This window comes from Bos indicus x Bos taurus, chromosome 2 (genome assembly GCF_003369695.1).
Source record: "Bos indicus x Bos taurus breed Angus x Brahman F1 hybrid chromosome 2, Bos_hybrid_MaternalHap_v2.0, whole genome shotgun sequence".
Taxonomy (NCBI): Eukaryota; Metazoa; Chordata; class Mammalia; order Artiodactyla; family Bovidae; genus Bos; species Bos indicus x Bos taurus.
In genome coordinates, this window is record NC_040077.1 from 10,439,551 (window position 1) to 10,465,847 (window position 26,297).

Genomic DNA, 26,297 nt, shown 5'->3' on the forward strand with positions numbered 1-26,297 from the left:
TTGCCAACATCTGCTGGATCATCCAAAAAGCAAGAGAGTTCCAGAAAAACATCTATTTCTGCTTTATTGACTATGTCAAAGCCTGTGACTGTGTGGATCACAATAAACTGCGGAAAAGTCTTCAAGAGATGGGAATACCAGACCACCTGACCTGCCTCTTGAGAAACCTATATGCAGTTCAGGAGGCAACAGTTAGAACTGGACATGGAACAACAGACTGGTTTCAAATAGGAAAAGGAGTACATCAAGGCTGTATACTGTCACCCTGCTTATTTGACTTATATGCAGAGTACATCATGAGAAATGCTGGGCTGGAAGAAGCACAAGCTGGAATCAAGATTGCCGGGAGAAATCTCAATAACCTCAGATATGCAGATGACACCAGCCTTATGGCAGAAAGTGAAGAGGAACTAAAAAGCCTCTTGATGAAAGTGAAAGTGGAGAGTGAAAAAGTTGGTTTAAAGCTCAACATTTAGAAAACGAAGATCATGGCATCTGGTCCCATCACGTCATGGGAAATAGATGGGGAAACCATATCAAACTTTATTTTCTTGGGCTCCAAAATCACTGCAGATGGTGATTGCAGCCATGAAATTAAAAGACACTTACTCCTTGGAAGGAAAGTTATGACCAACCTAGACAGCATATTGAAAAGTAGAGACATTACTTTGCCAACAAAGCTCCATCTAGTCAAGGGTATGGTTTTTCCAGTGGTCATGTATGGATGTGAGAGTTGGACTGCGAAGAAAGCTGAGTGCCGAAGAATTGATGGTTTTGAACTGTGGTATTGAAGAAGACTCTTGAGAGTCCCTTGGACTGCAAGGAGATCCAACCAGTCCATTCTGAAAGAGATCAGCCCTGGGTGTTCTTTGGAAGGAATGATGCTAAAGCTGAAACTCCAATACTCTGGCCACCTGATGCAAAGAGCTGACTCATTGGAAAAGACTCTGATGCTGGGAGGGATTGGGGGCAGGAGGAGAAGGGGATGACAGAGGATGAGATGGCTGGATGGCATCACCGACTCGATGGACATGAGTCTGAGTGAACTCCAGGAGTTGGTGATGGACAGGGAGGCCTGGCGTGCTGCTATTCATGGGGTCGCAAAGAGTTGGATAAGACTGAGCGACTGAACTGAACTTGACAATGAGGTTACAATTTAAAAGAGTGTGGTCCAAGAAGACTTCACTGAGCAGGTGACATCTCAGTTTCTGAAGGTAAAGAATAAGCAATGTAGATACAGGAGGAAGGCTTCCTTGGTCTAGTCCTTAAACATTCCAGGAATTCAGCATCTCTGTACTTGCTGATCCTCATGTAGCTTTCTTGTAGATTCTCCAAGCAAGAATACTGGAATGGGTTGCCATTTCCTTCTCCAGGAGATCTTCCCCACCCAGGGAATGACCCAGGTCTCCTGCATTGTAGGCAGACACTTTACCTACCGTCTAGGCCACCAGGGAAGTCTAAAGTGAAGTCGCTCAGTTGTGTCCGACTCTTTGCGACCCATGGACGCAGTAGCCTGGGAATTTTCAGGCAAGAATACTGGAGTGGGTTGCCATTTCTTTCTCCAGAGAATATTCCCAACCCAGGGATTGAACCCAGGTTTCCCACATTGTAGACAGAGGCTTTACCATCTGAGCCACCAAGGAAGCCAAGGAAAGACTAGGGATCTCTTCAAGAAAATCAGAGACACCAAAGGAACAATTCATGCAAAGATGAGCTCGATAAAGGACAGAAATGGTATGGACCTAATAGAAGCAGAAGATATTAAGAAGAGATGGCAAGAATACACAGAAGAACTGTACAAAAAAGATCTTCACGACCCAGATAATCATGATGGTGTGATCACTGACCTAGAGCCAGACATCCTGGAATGTGAAGTCAAGTGGGCCTTAGAAAGCATCACTATGAACAAAGCTAGTGGAGGTGATGGAATTCCAGTGGAGCTATTTCAAATCCTGAAAGATGATGCTGTGAAAGTGCTGCACTCAATATGCCAGCAAATTTGGACAACTCAGCAGTGGCCACAGGACTGGAAAATTTCAGTTTTCATTCCAATCCTAAAGAAAGGCAATTCCAAAGAATGCTCAAACTACCGCACAATTGCACTCATCTCACATGCTAGTAAAGTAATGCTCAAAATTCTCCAAGCCATGCTTCAGCAATATGTGAACTGTGAACTTCCTGATGTTCAAGCTGCTTTTAGAAAAGGCAGAGGAACCAGAGATCAAATTGCCAACATCCGCTGGATCATAGAAAAAGCAAGAGAGTTCCAGAAAAACATCTATTTCTGCTTTATTGACTATGCCAATGCCTTTGACTGTGTGGATCACAATAAACTGTGGAAAATTCTGAAAGAGATGGGAATACAGACCACCTAATCTGCCTCTTGAGAAATTTGTATGCAGGTCAGGAAGCAACAGTTAGAACTGGACATGGAACAACAGACTGGTTCCAAATAGGAAAAGGAGTTCGTCAAGGCTGTATATTGTCACCCTGTTTATTTAACTTCTATGCAGAGTACATCATGAGAAACGCTGGACTGGAAGAAACACAAGCTGGAATCAAGATTTCCGGGAGAAACCTCAATAACCTCAGTAATGCAGCTGACACCACCCTTATGGCAGAAAGTGAAGAGGAACTAAAAAGCCTCTTGATGAAAGTGAAAGTGGAGAGTGAAAAAGTTGGCTTAAAGCTCAACATTCAGAAAATGAAGATCATGGCATCCGGTCCCATCACTTCATGGGAAATAGGGAAACAGTGGAAACAGTGTCAAACTTTATTTTTCTAGGCTCCAAAATCACTCCAGATGGTGACTGCAGCCATGAAATTAAAAGACGCTTACTCCTTGGAAGAAAAGTATGACCAACCTAGATAGCATATTCAAAAGCATAGACATTACTTTGCCAACAAAGGTCCGTCTAGTTAAGGCTATGGTTTTTCCTGTGGTCATGTATGGATGTGAGAGTTGAACTGTGAAGAAGGCTGAGCACCGAAGAATTGATGGTTTTGAACTGTGGTGTTGAAGAAGACTCTTGAGAGTCCCTTGGACTGTAAGGAGATCCAACCAGTCCATTCTGAAGGAGATCAGCCCTGGGTGTTCTTTGAAAGGAATGATGCTAAAGCTGAAACTTCAGTACTTTGGCCACCTCATGTGAAGAGTTGACTCATTGGAAAAGGCTCTGATGCTGGGAGGGATTGGGGGCAGGGGGAGAAGGGGAAGACAGAGGATGAGATGGCTGGATGGCATCACTGACTTGATGGACATGAGTCTGAGTGAACTCCAGGAGTTGGTGATGGACAGGGAGGCCTGGCATGCTGTGATTCATGGGGTCGCCAAGAGTCGGACATGACTGAGCAACTGATCTGATCTGATCTGATAGTATGTTTACAGAATTCTGGTGTACTTACTGTTATTTTATGAACCATCTTAATAAAAATGATTTCCTCCCTCAAGTTGAGAGAATGTTTCTTAAGTAACACCTTGAGTGAGCTGTATGTTCAAAATACCCAGGGTAAACTTGTGGTTCAGATTTAAAGGCCACTTCATATAGTAGGCACAAACTCAAATTCTTGGACATGCTACCACTGTTAGAACCATATCAATTACCGGAGGTTTCAACAAATACAGTGCTGGATAGTCCTCACACAAATGTTCTAAGCACTCAATATTATTATAGGTTAAAAAAAAAAATGTGAGGTCCATACTAGCCACATTTAAATGTAAACATATGAATTTAGCTCTAAAGGCCTTTTTTACGGGTACATTTTGATTTGGTTAAGCACAAAGATAGGATAAGTTCTCAAATAAATTGTTAAATCCTAGTATCATGGTTTCTGGTTCAGCTAGAATCTATGATATACACCCTGATTTTGTGGATATTTCTCACAGGAGCATGGTAAACATAAATTCATTTATCACATCATATTCTTGACCAACATCATTAATAATAACATAAACTAGTTCACTTATTTTAACATCTGCATGATATAGTACTAGATCCTTTCTAAAAGTAGATAAGCTCATAGGAAAAAGTTGTATCAACTTCAGGCTTGATAACTTAAAAAAACTGATCAGAGTAGTAGAGTATCCTTCTGAATAGTTTCTACTTTAAATTAAGAAAAAGAATAAATCCAACCTTCCAAAATTTTAGTTCTCTCTGCAGTATAATCTTCAGTTTCACTAAAACAGAAGAGAAAAAGAACATTTCATTTTTTAATGTATTTAATGAATCAAGAAATTACTGGTTAAGTAAAATCACAATCTGTCCTCATTCTCCATACAGAGGTAAACCTGGAATAATGTATCACTGAATTTCCAAATCAAATGCAGATTATTTTTAAATTGACTTTCTTCCCAATTTTAAAAATCTGGTTAAATACACATAAAATTTATCATCTTTACCATTTTTAAGTGTACAGTTTTATACTTGAGTACATTCACATTACTGTGCAACTATCACCACCATCCATCTCTGGAACTTCTTCATTTCCCCCTGAAACTGAAACTTTGTACTCATAAATCCTTATTCATAAATACTAACACTGTACATCCCTCTCTCTCCATCCCCTGGAACCCATATTTTACCTTATGCCTATGTGATCTGACTAGTTAGGTATCTCATATAAGTGGAATCATAAATTTGCTACTTTGTGACTGACTTATTCATTTAGCATAGTGTCTTCAAGGTGACGTGTCCTTGTCAGGATGCCCTTCCTTTCTAAAACTGAGAAATATTCTGTTGAAATTATGTACCATATTTTGCTGATCCATTCATCCATCAGTGGACTCTTGTGTTGCTTCCAAGATTTGGTTATTGTGAATAATGATGCTATGAATATAAATATAAAAATATTTGTTTGAGTCCATGTTTTCAATTCTTTGGAGTATATACCCAGAAGTAGAATTGCTGGATCATATGGTAACTCTTAAATTTTTTTTTTCTTCACAAACTCTCATACTGTTTTCAATAGTGCCTATACCATTTTAAATTCCCAGTGCATTGTGCGAGGGTTCTGATTTCTTTACATTCTTGCCAACATGTTATTTTATGAAAAAACAAATTTGTTTTTTGATTATAGCTATTCTCATGGGTGTGAAATAGCATCTCATTGTGGTTTTGATTTGCATTTCCCTAATGATCAGTGATGCTGGGGATCTTTTTACAAGCTTATTGCCCATTTATATATCCTCTTTGAGGAAGTATCTATTCAAGCTGCCCTTTGCCTAATTTTTTAATCAGGTTGTTTTTTGTTTTTGTTGAGTTATAGGAGTTCTTTATATATTCTGGATAGTACTTCGTTATCAGATATATGACTTGCAATTATATTCTCCCATTCTATGTGCTGACTTTTTACTCTCCTTTGAAGCACAAACATTTCTAATTTTGATACAGTCAAACTTATCTAATTTTTTTCTTACTGCTTGTACTTCTAGTATCATATCCAAGAAATTATTGCTAAATCCAATGTCATGGGCTTTCCCTCTATGTTTTCTTACAAGAATTCTATAGTTTACTTAGGTGTCTTTGACCCATTTTGAATTAGTTTTTCTACATAGTATAAGGTAAAGGTCTAACTTCATTTTTGTGTGTGGTTATCTAGTTTTCCCAACGCCATCTGTTGAAAAGACATTTTTCTCCATTTAATGGTCTTGGGATGCTTATCAAAAAGTATTTGATATATTAAAGATCTGTTCTGGGTTATTTATTTTATTCCATTGGTCTACATATCTGTCTTTATGTCAGCACCACATTGCTTTGATTACCATGATTCTGTAATAAGTTTTGTAACAAGGAGTCCAAGTTTGTTCTTTCTTTTCAGGATTGTTTTGGCTACTGGAAGTCCTTTGAGATACCATATAAATATTCAGATGTATTTTTTCTTTTGCTGTAAAAAGTCAGAATTTTTATAAGGATTCCATTTAATGAGCACAATCCTTCGGGTATTATTTTAAAATCTTAACAGAATATTTCTGTTAATTTGTGTCTTTTTAAATTTCTTCCAGGTATGTTTTTCAGTTTTCACTGGAGTATAGAAATGCAATGGTTTTCTTCTGGGTAATTCTATATCTAGCAACTTTGATTAACTCATATATTTCTCTTAAAAGTATTTTTTTTTGTATGGCATCATTGGTTTTCTACATATAAGATAATATCATCTATGAACAGAACTCATTTTAATTCTCTTCCAATTTAGATACCTTTTATTTCTTGCCTAATTGTTTTGACTAGGACTTCTGGTAATATATTGAATAGAAGTGATGAGAGTGTCAACTATCATTGAATAAAACTGGACAGAGTAGACATCCTTGTCTTCTTTCTGATATTAAAGGAAATGCTTTCAGCTTTTCATGGTTATACATAATGTTAGCTATAAGTTTGTCAGATACTACCTTTATTATGTTGAAGAATGAAATCCCTCATTTGCTCCACTGCTGCTTCCTTCCTATTAGTTGAGGTTTTACAGAGACACATTTTGATTCCCTTTTTGTTTCCTTTCATGTATATTTTATAGTTATTTTCTTTGTTGTTAACACAGAGAGTACATATGACATCTTAAAGTTATGATAATTAAACTGATACCAATTTAACCTCAGTTGCATACAAAAACTCTACTCCTCGATAGATCAACCGCCATCCCTTTGTTACTGCTATCCCAAATTATGGCTTTATATAAATTCCATTTAGTCTTTGGGCTTCCCTGGTGGCTCAAATAGTAAAGAATCCACATAAAATTATTATAATACTGGTTTTACATTTGTCCATATATTTAACTTTACTAGAGAATTTAAAATTTTCATACGGCTTTGAGTTACCATCCAACATCCTTTAGTTTCAATTTGAAGAACTTGTGTTAACATTTCTTGCATTTCATTTTCTAATTTAGAATGTTCTGATTTCTCTTTCACTTTGAAGGGTATTTTTTACTGGTAATAAGAGTTGTCACATGACAGTTTTCTCTTTTAGCCCTTTAAATATATAATCTACTGCCTTCCATCCTGCAAGGTTCCCTCTAAAAGTTTTACTGACAGTTTTATGGAGATCTCTTGTACAAGCAATTTCTACGGCGCCACTTGAAGAATCTCTTTTTGTCTTTTGATGGTTGTGATTATGTCTCAGGTAATCTCTGTGCACTTATGTTACTTAAAATTCACTGAATTTATTATTTGTATATTCATGCTTTTACAAATTTGAGGAGGTTTTAGCCATATTTCCTAAAATAATCCCCTTGCCCTTTTTCTCTCATTTCTCTGGAATTCACCATAGTGTGTGTGGGTGTGTGTGTATTGGTATGCTTGCTGATATCCCTTAAGTTCTATAGAATCTGTTCACTTTTTCAGCCTCTTCTTTTTGCTTGTCAGACTCAATAATTTCAAGTGACTTGTGTTCAAATTCACTGATTATTTCTTCTGCTTGATTGTGACTGCTTTTGAGCCCATCTAGTGAATCTTACAATTTAGTTGCTATATTTTTCAGTTACAGAATTTGTTAGTTCTGACCGGTTCCTTTTTACAGCTTTTAATCTCTTTTTATTTGTATGATTTTTTTTTCGTATACTTTTCCTTTGACTTCCTTTGGGTCTTTGTGTTTCAGTTATTTAAACTCTTTGTCATATATGTCCATTTGGTGTGCTTCTCCATGGACATTTTCTGAGGATTTATTTGGTTTCTTAAAAATGTGCCAAATTTTCTTGTTTCTTAATATACATTGTGATCTTATGATGGAATTTGAGCATTTAAAGAAACAGTTATCTCTTCCAGCTTTTGGAGATTGGTGTAGAAACCCTTCACTAACTAGCAGAACAGGGAACCTTGGGAACAGACGGAGGTAAAGCCTTCAGGTGTTCATTTTGTTCCGGGCCTATGTCCTTCTGGGCCTATGTATGTACTTTTGCTTTTCCTTTTTCACTTTTCCCGACCTGCTGTTAAATGTTTTGTTTGCTAAGAGTATCATCATATTTCTTCTCAGTTTAGTTCAGTTGCTCAGCCGTGTCTGACACTTTGCGACCCCATGGACTGCAGCATGCTAGGCCTCCCTGTCCATCATCAACTCCTGGAGCATACTCAAACTCATGTCCATCAACTCAGTGATGCCATCCAACTATCTCATCCTCTGTCATCCCCTTCTCTCCTCCTGCCCTCAATCTTTCCCAGCATCAGGGTCTTTTCCAACGAGTCAGTTCTTTGCTTCAGGTGGCCAAAGTATTGGAGTTTCACCTTCAGCATCAGTCCTTCCAATGAATGTTCAGGACTGATTTCTTTATGATTGACTGGTTTGATCTCCTTGCAGTCCAAGGGGCTCTTGAGAGTTGTCTCCAACATCACAGTTCAAAAGCGTCAATTCTTCTGCGCTCAGCTTTCTTTATAGTTCAACTCTCACATCCATACATGACTACTGGAAAAACCATAGCTTTGACTAGACGGACTTTTGTTGGCAAAGCAATGTCTCTGCTTTTTAATATGCTGTCTAAGTTGGTCATAACTTTCCTTCCAAAGAGCAGCATCTTTTAATTTCATGGCTGCAGTCACCATCTGCAGTGATTTTGGAGACAAAGAAAATAAAGTCTGTCACTATTTCCATTGTTTCCCCATCTATCTGCCATGAAGTAATGGGACCAGATGCCATGATCTTAGTTTTCTGAATGTTGAGTTTTAAGCCAGCTTTTTCACTCTCCTCTTTCACTTTCATCAAGAGGCTGTTTAGTTCCTCTTCACTTTCTGCCATAAGGGTGATCATCTGCATATCCGAGGTTTCGTCTCAGGGCCTTAGCTGTTCTGTGGTTTCCCTGTGTCTGTAATCTCTTGCTTTCAGGTGTCTGTGCATCTGTAGTCCCTTGTGATTTCCATACACCATGGCATCCATCTACTGACTTCTGTGGCTTCCAGGCTTAGATCCAAACTATGCCATCATTCCCAATCTGTGCTTCTTCAGGTGAGACAGAAATAGTCTCTCAGGTAGTCCACAGATAGATCTGAACATTGCAAATAAGTTCCAATCTGCTCTTTCCACTTCAAGAGAAAAAACTGAGAATTGGGCCATTTCTTCCCAACTATGCCACATCATGTTGCAGAAGGGGCTTAGGTAATGATAAGAAAAGTCTGTGGAATTTTCTGCCACTTTGAATGTGGCCTTTCTTTGGGCATTCCCTTGGTTGATGCTATTACTTGATCGGTTTCTAGAGCTCTTGTGAAGTTGTTTTATCAGTCTCTAGTTATTTTTGTTTCTACAAGAAAATAAGGGTTTGCATTTTTTTGGCCTGCTGCTGCTGCTACTGCTGCTAAGTTGCTTCAGTCGTGTCCGACTCTGTGCGACTCCATAGATGGAAGCCCACCAGGCTCCCCCATCCATGGGATTCTCCAGGCAAGAACACTGGAGTGGGTTGCCATTTCCTTCTCCAATGCATGAAAGGGGAAAGTGAAAGTGAAGTCGCTCAGTCATTTCCGACCCTCAGCGACCCCATGGACTGCAGCCCACCAGGCTCCTCCATCCATGGGATTTTCCAGGCAAGAGTACTGGAGTGGGGTGCCATTGCCTTCTCCTACCTCACTCTAAATTGACTTTTATTTGGTATCAACTGTGCCCTCTGTCTTCACTGATATAAATAATAGAGGGGTACCTGCATTACTAATTTTGTCTGTTAATACAATCAATCATTATTTAGGAACAAGAGGCAATAATTTGGCCAGGAACAAATGTTCCAAAATAGTATGTCAAAAGAATTGCATCATGCTGTGTGGGGAAAAATTATAACCAGGTAGATTTTTCTATTTATACCTATTGCTTCTCCCACAATAGAGATACTTCCGTTTCTAGGTTATGAATACTCTTATAAACTTAAGAATAATTTTAGGCAACTTCTGTTCTAGATATAATTAGATTAGAAATCTAATTAGATTTCAAGTCTGTTGCTGTTGTTTAGTCACCCAGATGTTTCTCATTCTTTGCAACCCAGTGGACTGCAGCACGTCAGACCCTCCTGTTCCCCACCATCTCCTGGAGTTTGCCCAAGTTCATGTCCATTGGATCGATGACGCCATCCAGCCATCTCATTGTCTGACACCCCCTTCTTTTGCCCTTGGTATTTCCCAGCATCAGGGATTTTTCCAAAGTATTGGCTCTTCACATCAGGTGACCAAAATACTGGAGCTTCAGTTTCAGCCATCAGTTCTTTCAATTAGTACTCAGGGTTGATTTCCTTTAAGATCAACTAGTTTGATCAACTTGCTGTACAAGGGACTTTCAGGAGTCTTCTCCAGCACCACAGTTTGAAGGCATCAATCTTTTGGCGCTCTGCCTTCTTTGTGGCTCAGTTCTTATAACCATATGGGACCACTGGGAAGACCATAGCTTTGACATATAGACCTTTGTTGGCAGAGTAATGTCTCTGCTTTTCAACACACTGTCTATGTTTGTCAAAGCTTTCCTGCTGAGAACCAATCATCTTCTGATTTCATGGCTGTAGTAACCATCCATGGTGATTTTAGAGCCCAAGAAGAGTAAATCTGTCACTGCTTCCACTTTTTCCCCTTCTATTTGCCATAAAGTAATGGGGCTTGATGCCACGATCTTAGTTTTTTAATATTTAGTTTTGAGCTGACTCTTTCACTTTCTTCCTTCGTCCTCATCAAGAAGTTCTTTAGTTCCTCCTTGCTTTCTGCCATTAGAGTGGAATCATCTGTGTATCTGAGGTTGTTGATGTTTCTCCCGCCTATCTTGATTCCACTGTGTAACTCATCCAGCCTGGCATTTCTTATGATGTGCTCAGTGTATAAGTTAACAAGCAAGGTGACAACAGACAGCCCTGTTGTACTCCTTTCTCAGTCCTGAACCAATCAGCTGTTTCATACAGGGCTCTCACTGTTGCATCTTGACTCACATACAGGTTTCTCAGGAGATAGGTAAAATAGTCTGGTATTCCAATCTCTTTAAGAGTTTTCCACAGTTTGTTATGATCCACACAGTCAAAGGCTTTAGTGTAGTCAAAACAGAGGTAGATGTTTTTTCTGGAATTCCCTTGCTTTCTCTATGGTTCAGTAAATGTTGGCAATCTGATCTCACAGCTAAACAGTTCAGACTTTGCTCTGATAATCATACAAACTTGGGTTGCCTTCTCATGTAAATGCTGTCTATATATACAGACCCACATCAAACTACATTGTTTCCTAGAATTCATCTCTGAATGCTCCAACTGTTCCCTCTCTTCATACATACTGGAACATTGAATTACTTAAAGAGATTTGAGTAGGAACCCTTTGGGCTGAAAGACACTGGGTTGCATTCATATCACTATCTTCCAGATTAAAAAACAAAACAAAACTATAACACATTAGCGAATTCTTAATTCAAGACACTGTTAGACTAGGAAGAATGTAGAGGGCAAGTAACTAGGAATGGGGCATCAGACAGAATGAAAAGGCCTTAGAGAAGCACAGTGGAGAGGTAGGGGAGGAAAGGATAAGAAGGAGTGAAGGAAGTTATAGGATTGAATACTTGCCCAATCAAGTTTTACCAGGGACTTCAGTCTTCCCAGAAGCATTACCCTCATCTCAGATTGCTATTTTATATTGCTTTAATTTCATATACCTGGCATATGAAATCAGATCTTCTTGGTTGTATGAAGATGAACTCATAATTCTGTGTATGAAGTAATGTGTAGGCTCAGTAGTAAGGATTTTTTCTTCTTTCTGGAAAAATGCAAGCCATGTATTACATTTGATATGCACTTCACCATATACTTGGCATATTCTCCCCTCTTAACATACACTATAATTAGAAAAAGTTTCAGAGGTTACTTAAAAATGGATGGAACCTATAGTTCTAAGTAAAATGTCTTTTTCCAATATAGTTTTTAGGAAATAGCTAGTGAAAGGTTCTAGACAATAACACTGAAGTTTGAGTAAATGCTAAAGATAAACGTAGCACAAAGTTTGATGTATATGATTTTCCAATTCTGTACTTTACAGGTGTTTTATGGAAACAGTTCAAAAAGAACAGAGATATAACTCTGGTCAGTTCAGAAGACTGTCAACTCAATCATGTGAACCTGTACTCTGATCTGGTTGGGAAGTCATGTGTGATTTTAAGGCCATAACTTTTATAAGAATACGTTTAGTGTTGTGTCTATTATAATCTTGAAAAAATAGACTACTATTACTGGGATTACTGTTCATACAATCCGTTTTTACTTTTGTTAATGTTATAACAATTCTTTAGTTGTCTATGAAGTCAGTACTTCTGAATGAGGCTCAAGAAAACTATTCTGCAGACTGCATCTAGTCATGTAATCACATAGATTCCCAGCAAATAGTTTAGAGTATGTGTTAAGATGATTTGCCTGGGAAGCTTTTGAACTGAACAGAGTTGTATCTGTTGTTTCTGGTTCATCTCAGCTTTTGTGTTAATTTGGGAATCATGTCAAAAGAATAATCAATAGGATTATCCCACCAGGAAACCCTAAATCATATACACTTTTCAAAAACATACTTTGGTATACATTTTTGAACAAGGACCACCCAAAGAGTCACTGAAATCCAAACCATTATGCTATGTGAGGCACTTGGTACTAGGGATGAAAGTTGTTCTCCATGAATATAGAGGGGTTTATGGGCTGATTGCAAGGATGATATTTAAAATATTTTTATTAACTTGTTAACTTTGGTCAAGTTGGTTAAGCAACATATTAAAAAAAAAAGCTATGTAACTTGCCCAAAAGATGCATAGCTATTAAAGACAGAGTTGGGATTGAAACCCAATCTGAAGTTTTTTTTTTTTTTTTTTAAATTACCTCCTACCTCGACCCATCTTCTGGTCCTGCCCTACTTGTTGAAAATGTATTTACCAGTCAAAATATAAAAGGGATGAAATCTTCTAAAATATGTAAATAATTAACTTTCATTTCTCTTAAGTAGCTTCCTTTTCTGTCATCCTTGGCTTTCTAATTATTCTACGTCTCTTTCCATTATCTGTTTTGTGTTCTATATGCAATTGTGTTCTATGCGCACAATTGTGTTCTATGCATGTTGTAAATTTTTTTAGAAAGTTTCTTTCATATTGTAAATTTTTCTTGCATACTGTATGCATTTCTTGCATACTGTAAATGTTGCCAGATTTAGGAAGAGACTATATCTGGAACCTTTTCAGTATTCCTTTCTACTCAATTAAGGTGCATACTTGGACAGAATCTCTGAAGACCTCTACTCTTTCCACAGACATCTGGTTATTGAGAGTCATGTTTCTCACTCACCTTACTCTGTGACTTTTCCTCCCAAGTAGAATCTGTTTCAGTGAAGGTTCCTGAGCAGGGGGACATGTCAAGTTCAGCAACAGTTCTTTTAATTTGTCCATTCTTAGCTTCTATTACATGATTTGACACTGTTCCAGTATTTTCAACATTTGCATTGGATGTGGCCTGACAACATTTACTTAGTGAAAAAAACTTTTTCAGACTGCTTGTGCTTTGTGTTGGCTTGGGAGAAACGACTTTGCTTTCTACTGGCTTTGTGGAATGTTTTACTTGATCTTCAATATTTTCTCCTGAGTGTTCTTGTACAATCTCTCTTAAAACAACTTCATCTTCATCAGATGAAGTTAGTTCCTCTTCTATGGTACTTTCTGAGATTTCCTGCTCAATATCATGAGCTACTAACCGAAGGATAAGTTCTTTTTTGTTCTGAACATCTTTTAAAAGCTCCACTTTGGTGATATCAGGCTTTCTTATATTCTGAAATGAATTTCTGCAAACAGCCTAGAATTGAAGGTATAATGAATATCAGAAACAAATGCCTCAATCACTTTTCCTGTGATTCTATTACAAAAGAGCTATTTCAGTTTGATTTCTAGTTTTAATGTAAAATAATATCTTCAGATGCTATGTTTACATTAGCAATATTTTAAAAAAGAAACATGAAAATTGTAAGAAATATTTGTTGGTATCATGTCTTTTACATTCAGGGATTGTATGTAATCTATCATACCATTTAAATAATCTACCATAATTTACTCCGGAGTTTAATGAAGGACTAACACAGGTTCTTCTTTTTCTTTTTTTGCTTAAACTTTGTATCTTGTTGCATTATGTATTTTTTTTTATTCTTTTACTTTGGAAGTTGGTGAGAGAAGTAGACATGATGATATATTTTTCTAAAACTGTAGATAGGTTATCAAAGAGAAACTGAAATGTACATATTTTCAATAGAAAAGCAGTGTATTATCTGCTCTTGATTTTTAAAAATGATGAATGACCAAGATTGTGAAGGTCTCTGACTCTTTAATCTCTATCATTCCACTCTTGATTCTCTGGATATATTTTCCAAAAGACTCTTCAAAACATAAGTCTTCATTTTTTCCTCACCTCCCTAGGCAAATCTCACCTTTCATTTTCAATGTCTAAAGACAGATCTAAATGTCTAAAGAAAAGACAATTATTATTGAGTAATATAACATCCCCATTTCAGTAGCCTTTGATGATGCCACAGAACCTCCAAATTGTTCCTAATCCTAGACATCAACATTCCTTTGGAACACTGCAAGGCAATTTTTAAAATATTGGTACCAGAAGAGAATATTTTCTATGGAAACAAAATATACAAACAGTCTCCTTAAGAACTTAAAACACAATCAGTTTTGATTTTCTGTGTTATTGGTGGGGTTGGGCGGGGGGCGTGCAGGGCAGGCAGTGGTTTAGAAAATCCAAAATCATTCTATCTGGCTTTGTTAATATATATAATTTTAATATGTACATGGCTAGTGTGTTAGGAATTTATGGTATCTCAAAACAGGAAATAAAGCCCTGGGGCACAGCCAACAAATACCTAGATTCTCTGTTCTAATCTACTATTCTTTAGTCTTTTTGTCCCTGTGCAGGAGATTGATAACATTGATACCCAGACTGGTTCAAATCATGTCTTACCAGAGTTGTCTAGGTCTGCTTCATTTGTACTTTATTTTTTGGATGAATTTTCTCCCCCTTAAGAGAAAAATGGCCATTATTTTCATTTAAATATTCTCTTCCTGCTTTCTGTGGTCTATAAATGACTTAATGAAAGAGAATGGTGACCAAGAGTGAGATTTGTGACAGACAATTCTACATATAATTAAAAACTACCTTTGAGCAATGTTATTCTATGTCTTTGAACACAAATTTTACTCCTAAGGGGTTACATATATATATGAATGAAGACTACCAAAAAATATGCTGATGAAAATGATGAGAATCCATGTAAGGAATAACTTTTAGAGCTTGAAAAGACTGTCATCTGGTTCAAAAAAGTTAAGGCAAAGATTAAATTAGTATGTCTTCCCATAATAATTTCAGTTCTTGGGTATGAAAACATAAGTGCCAATTAACATATTTAACAGCCCTGATACCTAGTTCAATGGGTTACAGGACAGTGCTGGAGAAAATTTACTTCAAGTGTCTGCTCCAGGGAGAATAGTTCTATAAAACTTGGCTCATTCTCCAAACAGATTATACCCTCAGCACACTCAGTCCTCTTATGAGAGAACACGATCAGTACAAGGGGCTCTGATAAAAATGTGTAGATTAGTGTGATTCCATTGGCCAGACCATCCTTTGTCCTCAGTTGTACAGTTTCCTTGTAACAAGGACATCATTTTTGCATTTTAAAGTCTCCACTAGGTTAATATATTGGGGGCCTAAATATGGAACTGCAGAGCAGAATTAGGGACTAAAACAGAGGAAACAGATTCATAAATATGGAAACATTAAAGCAGCTAAATCTAGAAGAAGGATAAGAAGAAACTTAACACTTCTTGAGATTATAGAAGAACCTGAGGAAGACTATTAAAGTGAAATAAGAAACTAGCATAATCTAAGAGTTTGTATTCTGATGTGTGTTGACAAATGTTGCTAAAAGTAAAAAGAGTAGTATTACTGCTGTAGAGCCGTATATAAGAAATGTATTTTAGATAGTTTTATTATTATTTCAGTCAGCACAATTCTGCTGTCAAGGGTGTGTATGTGTGTGTGTATGTGTTTGTATGAGAGTTGTTCAGTCGTGTCCAACTCTTCGCGACCCCATGGACTATAGCCTGCCAGGCTCCTCTGTCCATGGAATTCTTCAGGCAAGAATATTGGGGTGAGTTGCCATGCCCTTCTCTAGGGGATCTTCCTGACCCAGGGACTGAAACCCGATCTCTTGATTTGCAGGCAGATTCTTTATCCTCTGAGCCACCTGGGAAGGCCAGTCAAGGGTATATCCCTGTATTCTCATTATTTTTTTCTTAAAGTTTAAATTGATTGTCTTAGGAAAACTAGCCTGAGACTTTTAGAATGAGCCTCAGAGCTGGAATGGCAAGTCCCAGTAAGTCATATAACTATACAGATAAACTTATGCCACCAATTTTCCTATTGGGTTGGACAATAACAACAACAAAAAAACACATTCTCATATATCCATCTGAGGAACAGAACAGAACAACCATTTCTCACTTTTTTTTGCTATTCTTTTTATACTTACCTCAAAGGGTTTTATATCTAGTCGTCCTGTCTTGCTCAATGAGGTCCGTCTTTCTCTCTTCAACTCTCTTATAGTACATGTGTCTGAGGGATAACTTCTTCCACCTATTGATGCTCTTCTCAGTTCTGCTATGCTATGTCCAGTATTCTTTAAACATTCCGTCTGAAGTTTCTCAAGGGGTTGAGTTTTTATAGAAATTACTGCTAAGTGTTCTGAGATAATGTTTGGATCTATTTTGAGGGGTTTATTCCCAACATGTGGAACTATTTTAATTGCAGAGTCCTCTACAATTGAATCTTTAGTTGATTCTTTATTTAAGTCAGGAATCATGTTAACAGCATGCTCTTGTGCCTTTTCAACAATTCTGTTAATGTCTAGATCTCCAAAGAAACAAGCATTTGAATTCTTTGGACTAGCTGAATCGAAGGGAAAATTTGAAACTTCATTAATAATTAAATTAGCCACTTTTTTAGGGAAAACTCCGTTTGTACTTTTTATATCATGATAAAGATCCTTTTGGGTTCCAGATTGTTGTAGTACATTACTATAAATAGAATCAATAACCTGAGAAACCATTTCTATACTTTCTGGATTTAGAAAGTGTTCTTCAGAATCAGCAGCAACAAGATTAATATTACTCTTTGAAATTTCAGCCGTCACAGATTTTGTCAGTTGAGATGCAATTTTATTTAATTCAGGCTTTGATAAGTTTTTTGCATGTTTGCTTGAGTCACTTGGCAACCTTACTATTTTAGCCAAGAACAAGGCTAGTGCTTCCTCTAAAAACGTGGCATCTAACATAGAACCTTTTTGGATGAAGACTTTTCCTGGGACTTAAATTCATCAACCATTTTGACTACTTTTTCCATAATTTTAACAGCTTCCAGAGCTAATTCTGGACCTGATAATTCTTCCTGTACTTGAGGTTGAAATTTGGATTTGGAAATTTCTTTCACCATTAAAAACCCTATTATATCAGAGAGGATATTACTCTTACCCATTAAATCTTTAAATATAGAATTGAGTGAGCCAGAGTGTTTTAAAATACTGGTATAAACAGAATTAACTACTTTTTCAATAGCTTCATTGTCAGCCAAAGGTGCAGTAGGTATTTCCTTTGCCGGTGATACAACTTTAATCTTATTTTTGGAGATAATTTCTTGTATTGAATTTAATATTTTTGATGTTATTTTTTGCATTTCAGTTTCTAGGGATTTGGGTCTTTCCTTATTGACCTTTGGAAACGCAGATAAAAGCTTCGATAAAAATTTTACAGCAATTTCTTCTATTATGTTATAAGGCAGTATACACGCCTGTGATGGATGAGGCTGGGGAATGTCAGCCATTTGGATCACATCTTTAAGAATATTTTCAACAACATTGTCAACTTCTGCACACTGATACGGTGTTAGCTCTCCAGAAAAGTAGTTCTGCAACTGATTGCCAGTCACTTCTCGTCGAATTAAGTCAACTATGGTTTCTGAAAGAATTCTACATCCACTGGCTGCACAATTTTGTATACTCTCTTGTGACCCAAATTGTGACAAGAGATTATTATAGAGTGATTGAACCACTAATTGAATAGTTTCATCATCACTGGGATGTAAGGATTCCACATACTGTATAATCATATCTTCATCTTTGGAGATCTCTGTTGTAACTGTACTTAATAACTTCATTTGAAGGAAATCCAGTTCTGTAAACCAGCTGCTTTCATATGTTTCTGCTATGGTGTTTGATACGGTTGAGAAAATTTTAGATAAAAGAGTAGAAATCACATTCTCTAAAAATTCATGAGGCAGCATGATGGTATATGGTGATGATGTCTGACATTCTTTGCTGGCTGTTTGAGCCACTTTTTGGACCTTTTTAACAACATCCTTAGTTTCCAGAGGCAAACATGATGAAACTGGAAACTCATCACACAATATCAAATTAAGCTTATGTTGAAAAATTTCATTTATCATTGCACTAGCTAATCTTCTTGCTAAATGTCCCCCATTATTCTTTATATTCTTACAAATGGAGTCTTGAGATTTATATTCCTTCAAAATATTGCACACAGAGGCATGGACAACTTTGTTGACCAATGTTTTATCAATTGATGACATTTTATCTAAAAAAAGTATCTTATTTGAAGAGGGTTTTTCAGTCATTGTGTGACTCTTATCCATAGTTATTGTCTTAACGTTGCATGGTGCTTCATCTATATTTGATTCTTTATGCCTGGGATATTCCTTAGGAACTGATGACACTTTATCTGCAGGAGGAAAAACCTGATATTCTTTATCTGGCCTAAATACCTTAACTTGAGCATCAGAAAACTCCTTTAACAGTGAATCAATAAGTCTCATAGCTGTGTCATAGAGTTCATCTTGATTTTCATCATCACATACATTTTGACATCTATCATATGTTTGTGTTTCTGGTGAGGAAGAAAATACCAATTTGTTAACCATTTCAGTAATAACATCTTCTAAAAATTTAGCAGGGAAAACCGCAGGTTCTGGAGGGTACTGAGGACTGTCTGGTTTACTAGGTTCCTTTTTAATATCCTTAACTTTCACGCTGTCATTTTCTCTTTCACCCCCTCTCTTCTTTTCCCTCTCTTTTTCTATTTTGCTTGCATTCTCTTTTTCTTCTTTCTCTTTGGCCCCGAGATTTTTGTTGGCTGAGAGGGATAAACCCTTTGTTAAAACAGACTGTGCAAAATCCTTGCCAATCTCTTGAGTTACAGGCAATGCTTGAGTTATAGGTGATGCTGTATGACTAGGAAGACTTTGTTGTCTTAAATAATCAGCTGATTCTTGAGAATGGTACATTCCAAAGATACTGTCATAAATATTCTCAGTGACATTTTGGACTAATTCATAATCTGAGTACTCTCCTTCCTTTATGTCTATTTGAGCTGAAGAGTCTTTCCTCTCCTCGTCGTTTGGCTTCTGGGTAACTGCTTCTGAAGGTTTCTCGATTGTGTTCTCTGTATTTCTCACTTTGGCTATCAAAGAAGATAACTGAAGGGGGTTGTCTTCTGTTTTTAATGAACTTTCTCTTGTTTTGTCAACCTTCTTCTCATTGCCTATTTTAAAATCTAGTTGAAAGATTTCCCTTTCACCATCAGTAGCTACTAGAATTTGTGTGTGTACCTCCTTACCTTGCCCCTCCTTATCTGAAGCTGATATTCTTTTCTTGTCAGTTTCATTATTTTTGAGTGTTCCCTTCAAATATGGCTCCTGTTTATCTTTAGTTTTTGTAGTTGGACAAGTAACTTTTGATACATTGTATTTTTGAACTGGAATTCCCATTTTGTTTTTATTCTCTTTATTGGCCACACCTGGTCCTGATAACAGGTTAACTACATTGCTTTTCATAATACTAGTTACAGAGGTAACCACTGGGTCTTGGATATCACCTGTTTTCATTGATGTCTCCTTAGTTTCCAAACTTTTCCTTTTGCTCATTGCACCTCTATCTACTTCCAAAGTATCCAACACATTTTTCTGGTCTGAAGTTAGAGACGTGTGTTTATATGACTGTTCTGATAAAGTAAGTTGATTCTCTTTTAAGCATCTGTTTATCTGTGTAGAAGTTTGCTGTGGAAGGTGTTTAACCCTTTGAGTGATGTTATCTGGATTTAGAAACGAAAAGAAAGTAGAAGACCAGTCTCCTGAAAAAAGTGGTTGAATCTTGAAAGCAGAGATTGCCTTCTGGGCTAAAGTAGCAATCATTTCTGTAACAATGTTATTTTTACCATTCTTCTGAATATCATTAGATCCATAAGTTTCTATGAACTGATCATACACAAAATCAGATATCTTATCAACTGTCTCTTTATCAATTGGTGGAAAGGAAAACATTTCTTCAGCATTTGGTAGAACTTTAATTTCACTTTTCCTAAATTCTCCTATCAGAGAGTTTGCAAATTTTATAGCCAAGCTCACAACATCTGGCTCTGGTTTTTCTTTTTCCTTAATCTCTTCAGTGATACTTGGAAGAGAATAAAATTTGTGAACAAGGTCAACAATTACATCTTCCAAAAATGTAGCCGAATATAGAGAAGGCTGTGTCTTTTTTTTACCAGGTATAGTATGTACAGAGACATGGTCATAATTAGATAAGCTATTGGAGGATGATTCTTCACCATGTAAAAATGGCTGCAGATGATGATCCATGATTTCCTTCATAATGAAACCAGCTATTTTACTGAGGAATGAGCCTCCATTTTTGTTTGCATCTTTCTGGACTTCAGCTTGAAATTCAGATTTTTTCAAAATATTATTACATATAGAGTTAATCAAATCTTGAATCACTTCTAATTGCACACTTTCTGCATTCTCCTCTGCTGTAGCAAGACAGATCTCATGTTCAGAAATTTCTTTGATGATTTCATCAGTTAGTTTTGATGCTGCATCCACGAACTCATAATCTGAAACCTCTTCCTCTTTTAGTTCACTTTCAGTATCAGTCAAAGGGAAGATATGCACTAGCAGCTTGTAAATCATATCTTCTAAAAGAGAACATGGCAACACAGTAATACATGATGGCAAGGCATGGCTATCTCTCATGATGACATTGAGTACATTTCTGATGATTTTATCAGCTTGAGGAGAAGAAGAGGAAGAAGATATTAATTCTCCTGAAATTAATGACTTTACCTGGCAGTCATAAATTTCTTCCAAAAGGAAATTATATATTTTTCTTCCAAAACAAGCAGTGTCACTTTGCATAGCCCTATATATTTGAATCAGAGATTTATATTCATCTAATATTTTTTCATAAGTACAGCTGACTGTTCTTTGAACCATTTCTTTATATCCTTCTGAAAAACACATATCAGCATCAAAGCTATCTGCAAGGAAAATCTCTGATGTGGTGAACTCCAGAACAATTGATTTTACTAATGTTGTAACAATGCCAGTAACTTTGGCTTTTACTATATCTGGGTTTTCAGCAGCCAAGACATTGTGTGAGAATGCATAAAGGAGTTTACATAAAAGTTCAGAAATTACTTCTTCCAAAAAGACAGCTGAATTCATGATGAAGGACAACTGTTTTTCTTTAGGATCTAATACTTTCTGTTTATAAGTTTGATCAACTTCAGCTGAAAGGAGAGTTTTATCTCCAGATAAAAATGACTGAAGATGATGATTAAAGATTTCTTTTATTATAAAACTTGCTATTTTTGAAACAGGTATATTATTTATATCTTTTTTATCTTTTGTAAGAGATTGGTATATACTTGAACAGGAAAGAGCAGCATAAATGGAATCAACCATGGACTGGATGTCTTTTTCTGAAATCATACTATGTTTTTCATTTCCATGTTTAATAATACATACTGCATGTTTTGAAATTATTGACATGATTTCATTTATCAGTTTTATGACTGTATTACTTAAGTCTGATTGAGAAGTATCTTGGTGTTCTGTACTGGAGACCAATGGACTCATCTGCGATATAAGCTGAGACACAATTTTTTCCAAATGAGTATGTGATAACATAGTAGTATATATTGTCGAAGCCTGTCTTTGGGATCTTGATTTAGTAATGTCATGGTGAACTTTCTTTATCAAAATATCACTACTAAGTTTGGATTGTGACCCAAATGGAAGCTTTTCTGTAAGATTTGGATGAATTTGGAAATCAGAGGTTTCAGCCAGGATGATTTCAGTTATCTTTGCAGCCAGTGTCTTCGTGTCATTTAGAAAATTTTTATCAGGCATTATTTCCATTTCATATTCTTGCACAACTTTGCTGTACACCGTGTCAATAATGTTCTTGACCACATCTCTCTCTACTGGAGGCAAACATAAATTTTTCTCTGCATTCTCTAAAATGCTAACTTTAGCTCTTGAGAATTCCTCTGTTATGAAATGTACAAGTTTTTCAGCTTTATCAAATAGTTCATCTTCTGAATCTCTTACTGATTTTGTTTGTACGATGCCTAACCCCCTGTGGAATATTTTGCTTAAAACCCCAGAAATCACATCCTCCAAAAAAGCTGAGGAATAAACACTGGCATAAAACCACTGCCTTCTCTCATATCCCAAATATGTGTATGATGAAGAAGGTAATGACTTTCCATCCACAAATGGCTGAAGATGTTGTTGACAGACATATTTAATGATAAAACCTGCTATCCTGTCAATAAGAACATCATTACTACTTGTGACACTTGGCTCAACTAATTCTTGAGACTCAGAGTTTAGAATATTTTTGAATACTGAGTCCACGAGATGGTGGATATCATCTTCTGAATAAATAAACTTGGTTCCTTCTTCATCTTTTGAGAATCGAATTTCATGTTGGGAAATTTTCCTTCTAATATCACTGATTATATCTGAAGCAATTTCATTGAAATTAGCTTTTGATCTATCTTTCGGAATTTCTCTGTTTGCAACAATGCTATGTGCAGAGGGAAAAATTCTAGATAATAGTACTCTGATCATGTCTTCTAAAAATGTGTATGGCAGCAAGGTGTTATATGGAGATAAACTCTGACTTGGCATGGTAGATCCACTGATGTTACTAAGAATGTCTTGAACAATATTGTCAGTTGTTGAAAGAGAATATGAAGATGACAAATTCCCAGAAAACAGTGGATGAAAAAGGTAATCTGAAATAGCTGCTACAACTAAGTTGGTAATTTTTTCCACAAAAATACTGCTGTCTTCAGACTCTTTATCAAACTCAGGATCTAATCCATACTGTTTTAAAACATTTCTATAAACTGAGGTGACCAATTCGTCCACAATATCTGTATCCACAGAAGGGTAAGACTGTTCTTTGTCATTACATAGAAGGTGAACTTTAGCTTTGTCAAAATGGTTATTTACTGAGTTTACAATTTTTTGGGTCATGTTTTCCAGCTCAATTTCCGTGTTATGCTTTGGACTGAAAATTTTTGATAAAAGTCTGGCAACAATTTCCCTTACAAATGTCTCAGTGTAAATACCTGCGGCTGCTGGCGTCTGGGGTCTGTGTGACTCTATGACTTCATTGAGAACTTGTTTAACCATATTCGATATTGCATCTGAAGGAGTTTTTGGACGAGGTAAACCTTCTCCACACAAAAATGGCTGAAGGTGATTTTCAACAATCTCTTGGATAATAAAACTGGCTATTCGGTCAACCAAAATCGGGCTTCGGCTGAGTATACTTTTCTGTATTGAAATAAGAGAGTCATAGGTTTGCATAATATTTCTATAAACAGAATCCACCATCTTCTGGAGGTTTTTTCCTGTACACAGATATTGATTATCATATATAGTGAACCAAATTTTATGTTTTGAAATAGCTGATATAACCTTATTTATTATACAGGTAGACATTTCATTAAAATCTGAACTCACGAAATATTTGTTTTCCAAAGAGGAAGCTTTACTGGGTGGAGGAATGAGTTGAGTTAAAAGTCTTCTGATGATATCTTCTAAAAATGATTGTGATAACATGGTGCTATAGTCTGTTAAAGACCTAGGTTTGGAAGTAAATTCCCTCAGGTTATTTTGAAGTTTCTGTAATATAATTTCAGCATTGAGAGGGTAATATGAATTGTGTAAGAGCTTTTCCCTGAAGCAAGATGGGAGTTGGTAGTCCAAAATCTCTAACAATATGCTATTAGTTATTTGTTCTGCTATTGAAGTACTGTCACATGCCAGATTACCACCACAGGTCACTTTTGATTTATATTGTTGTAAAACACCATAATAAACTGAGTCAACAATCCTACTAACGGTTTCTTTATGGATTGGTGGAAAACATAGCCTTTCTTCAGAATTCCGTAAAACAGTGACCCTTGCCTTATTAAACTCATTCACTATACTGTTGACAAATAATGTATTCATCTCATTGAGCTGGGCATCCATGATGTTTTCATTTTTGCCCAACAGTGAAATAGAGAGATTAAAAAACAGTTCTGAAATTATGTCCTCTAAAAATGTGGCTGAATAAACACCTGTGTTCATATCTCCTGGATAAAGCGTATTATGGATGGCTATTGTATTCATATCCTTTGCTCCCTGTCTTTTAAGAGGTGGCACATTAGCAAAATTTACTGAATATTTCTTGCCAAACGGTGCTTGTATTTTGGAGCTAACTACACTGGGATTATTCAGGGGTCCTGTCAAAGCATGGCCATAATAACTCATGCATCCTAAAGAGCCTCTACCTTGTTCCAATTCTGTTAATTCTGGCCTTTTTGCTTTTATACAACTAGGCTGTATTTCTCTTGTTCCACACTTCAAATGCTTGTTTGCAAAAGGTGGACTTTGGGGGAGTTGTATACTGTGATGTAGTTTATCCATCAATGATTTAACCAAGCTGTGGGAAATAATAGTAAGCATAGAGTCTGTTGACAATAAATCCGGATCCATTTCTGCCAGATTTTCCAAAATGTCTGACGTATAATCCCCTTGAAACTGTTCCCAGTCCATTGTTCCATTACAGTAGTCAAATTCTTCATCTACACTTTGAAGTATTTTTAAAAGTTGACATTCTTCTGCTGATACCTCTTCAGAAAGAGGGAAATTATCAAGAAAGACAGAGTTTGTGCATTTTTCTAAAAGTGTTCTGATTAGTTTCTCACATACAACATTGAGAAGGAAAACTGATTTAGGGGAGAGCCCTAAGTTATTTCCAAGTATGTTATTATATTGCCCTTCATACGATGATGAGAAAAATGTTCTTGCTTTTATTTCAGAACCCATAGCCTCATCTGGCTGTTCATCTGGTAAAAATAAATCTAAAACAATACTGAAAACTCTGTTGACTATTTCTTTGGATTCATGAGTTTTTAGGCTACCAGCCAGACTATCTAACTTGTGTGCCAAATAATTTAATTTATTTTTTTGAATGATATGATCAATTTGGTGAGTAGCTAATCCCCAGTCTCTGGAACCTTTCTGTCTTTGCATTGTATTTCTTCTGTTGCAAATGGGCATACTATTACTTCTGAGCATGGGAAATGGTCTGTTTCTTCCGCTATTTTCAAGGTGATGATTTAAGCCTATTTCTTTGGAGAGTACATGAATCACACCTATTAAGAGGTCCTGAAAGAGATCATCAAAATCAGCAGCACTTACTCCTGGGCAGTAAGTGTACTTTCTTGTTAATGAAAACATTTGCTGTGCAATGTCGGTCTCTATGATGTTACTATTTAAAAGGATTTCAGTGATGATTTCAGAGATACTTAGGGCAAGTTCTCCAACAGAAATTGACCTACTCTCAAATACTTGAGAATCAATTGAAATAATAGTGTTAAATGCAGCATTTTGTCTTTCCGATGTTTTCTCTTTTTCTGTAATATCTGTGGTGCTACCAGAAATGCTTGACATTAAATGGCAAATGACAGACTCAGTGAGATGTTCACAAAATTGATGAAGTGAAGAATCACTATATATGCTTCTTAGAGGCGATTTTGATTCATATTTTTTCCTTGACAGTGTGGAAACAATAGACACCTTCTCACTGGAAACTTAAAAAAGAAAACATTACCATTTTAGTTTGCATTAAGGGACATATGGAAAATTCAGTATTTTGATAATTATTTATGTATGAATTTCATCTGTGGAACACCTCACTAAAAAAAAAAAAAAATCTAGTCAAGAAAAATACTGGGTTTTCTTCAGATACTTATTTCCCACTTGTGGAATCTTAATTTTAGCCATAAAGTTGAGAAAATAACCCTGAAGAATTCAAATATCTAAGTCTACTGCTGGTATCTGTTTTGCTTAGATGGTTAAGGTGCTCTAAAGAGCTGGAATTCCTGGGGCAGAGAAATGATTTCCAAGTGTTATATCTTAACATGTGCACAGTGATCTCTGTG

General features: G+C 36.4%; 1 protein-coding gene across 1 annotated transcript in view; it reads right to left on the reverse strand.

Annotated features, from left to right (window-relative positions):
- FSIP2 (fibrous sheath interacting protein 2) overlaps nucleotides 1-26,297 on the reverse strand; it is a 147,766-nt gene that overhangs the window by 10,649 nt on the left and 110,820 nt on the right. Inside the window, 5 exon segments of the mRNA XM_027523038.1 lie at nucleotides 4,134-4,177; nucleotides 11,580-11,680; nucleotides 13,240-13,740; nucleotides 16,475-17,286; nucleotides 17,289-25,946. Coding sequence (XP_027378839.1) covers nucleotides 4,134-4,177; nucleotides 11,580-11,680; nucleotides 13,240-13,740; nucleotides 16,475-17,286; nucleotides 17,289-25,946 — 10,116 coding nt within the window.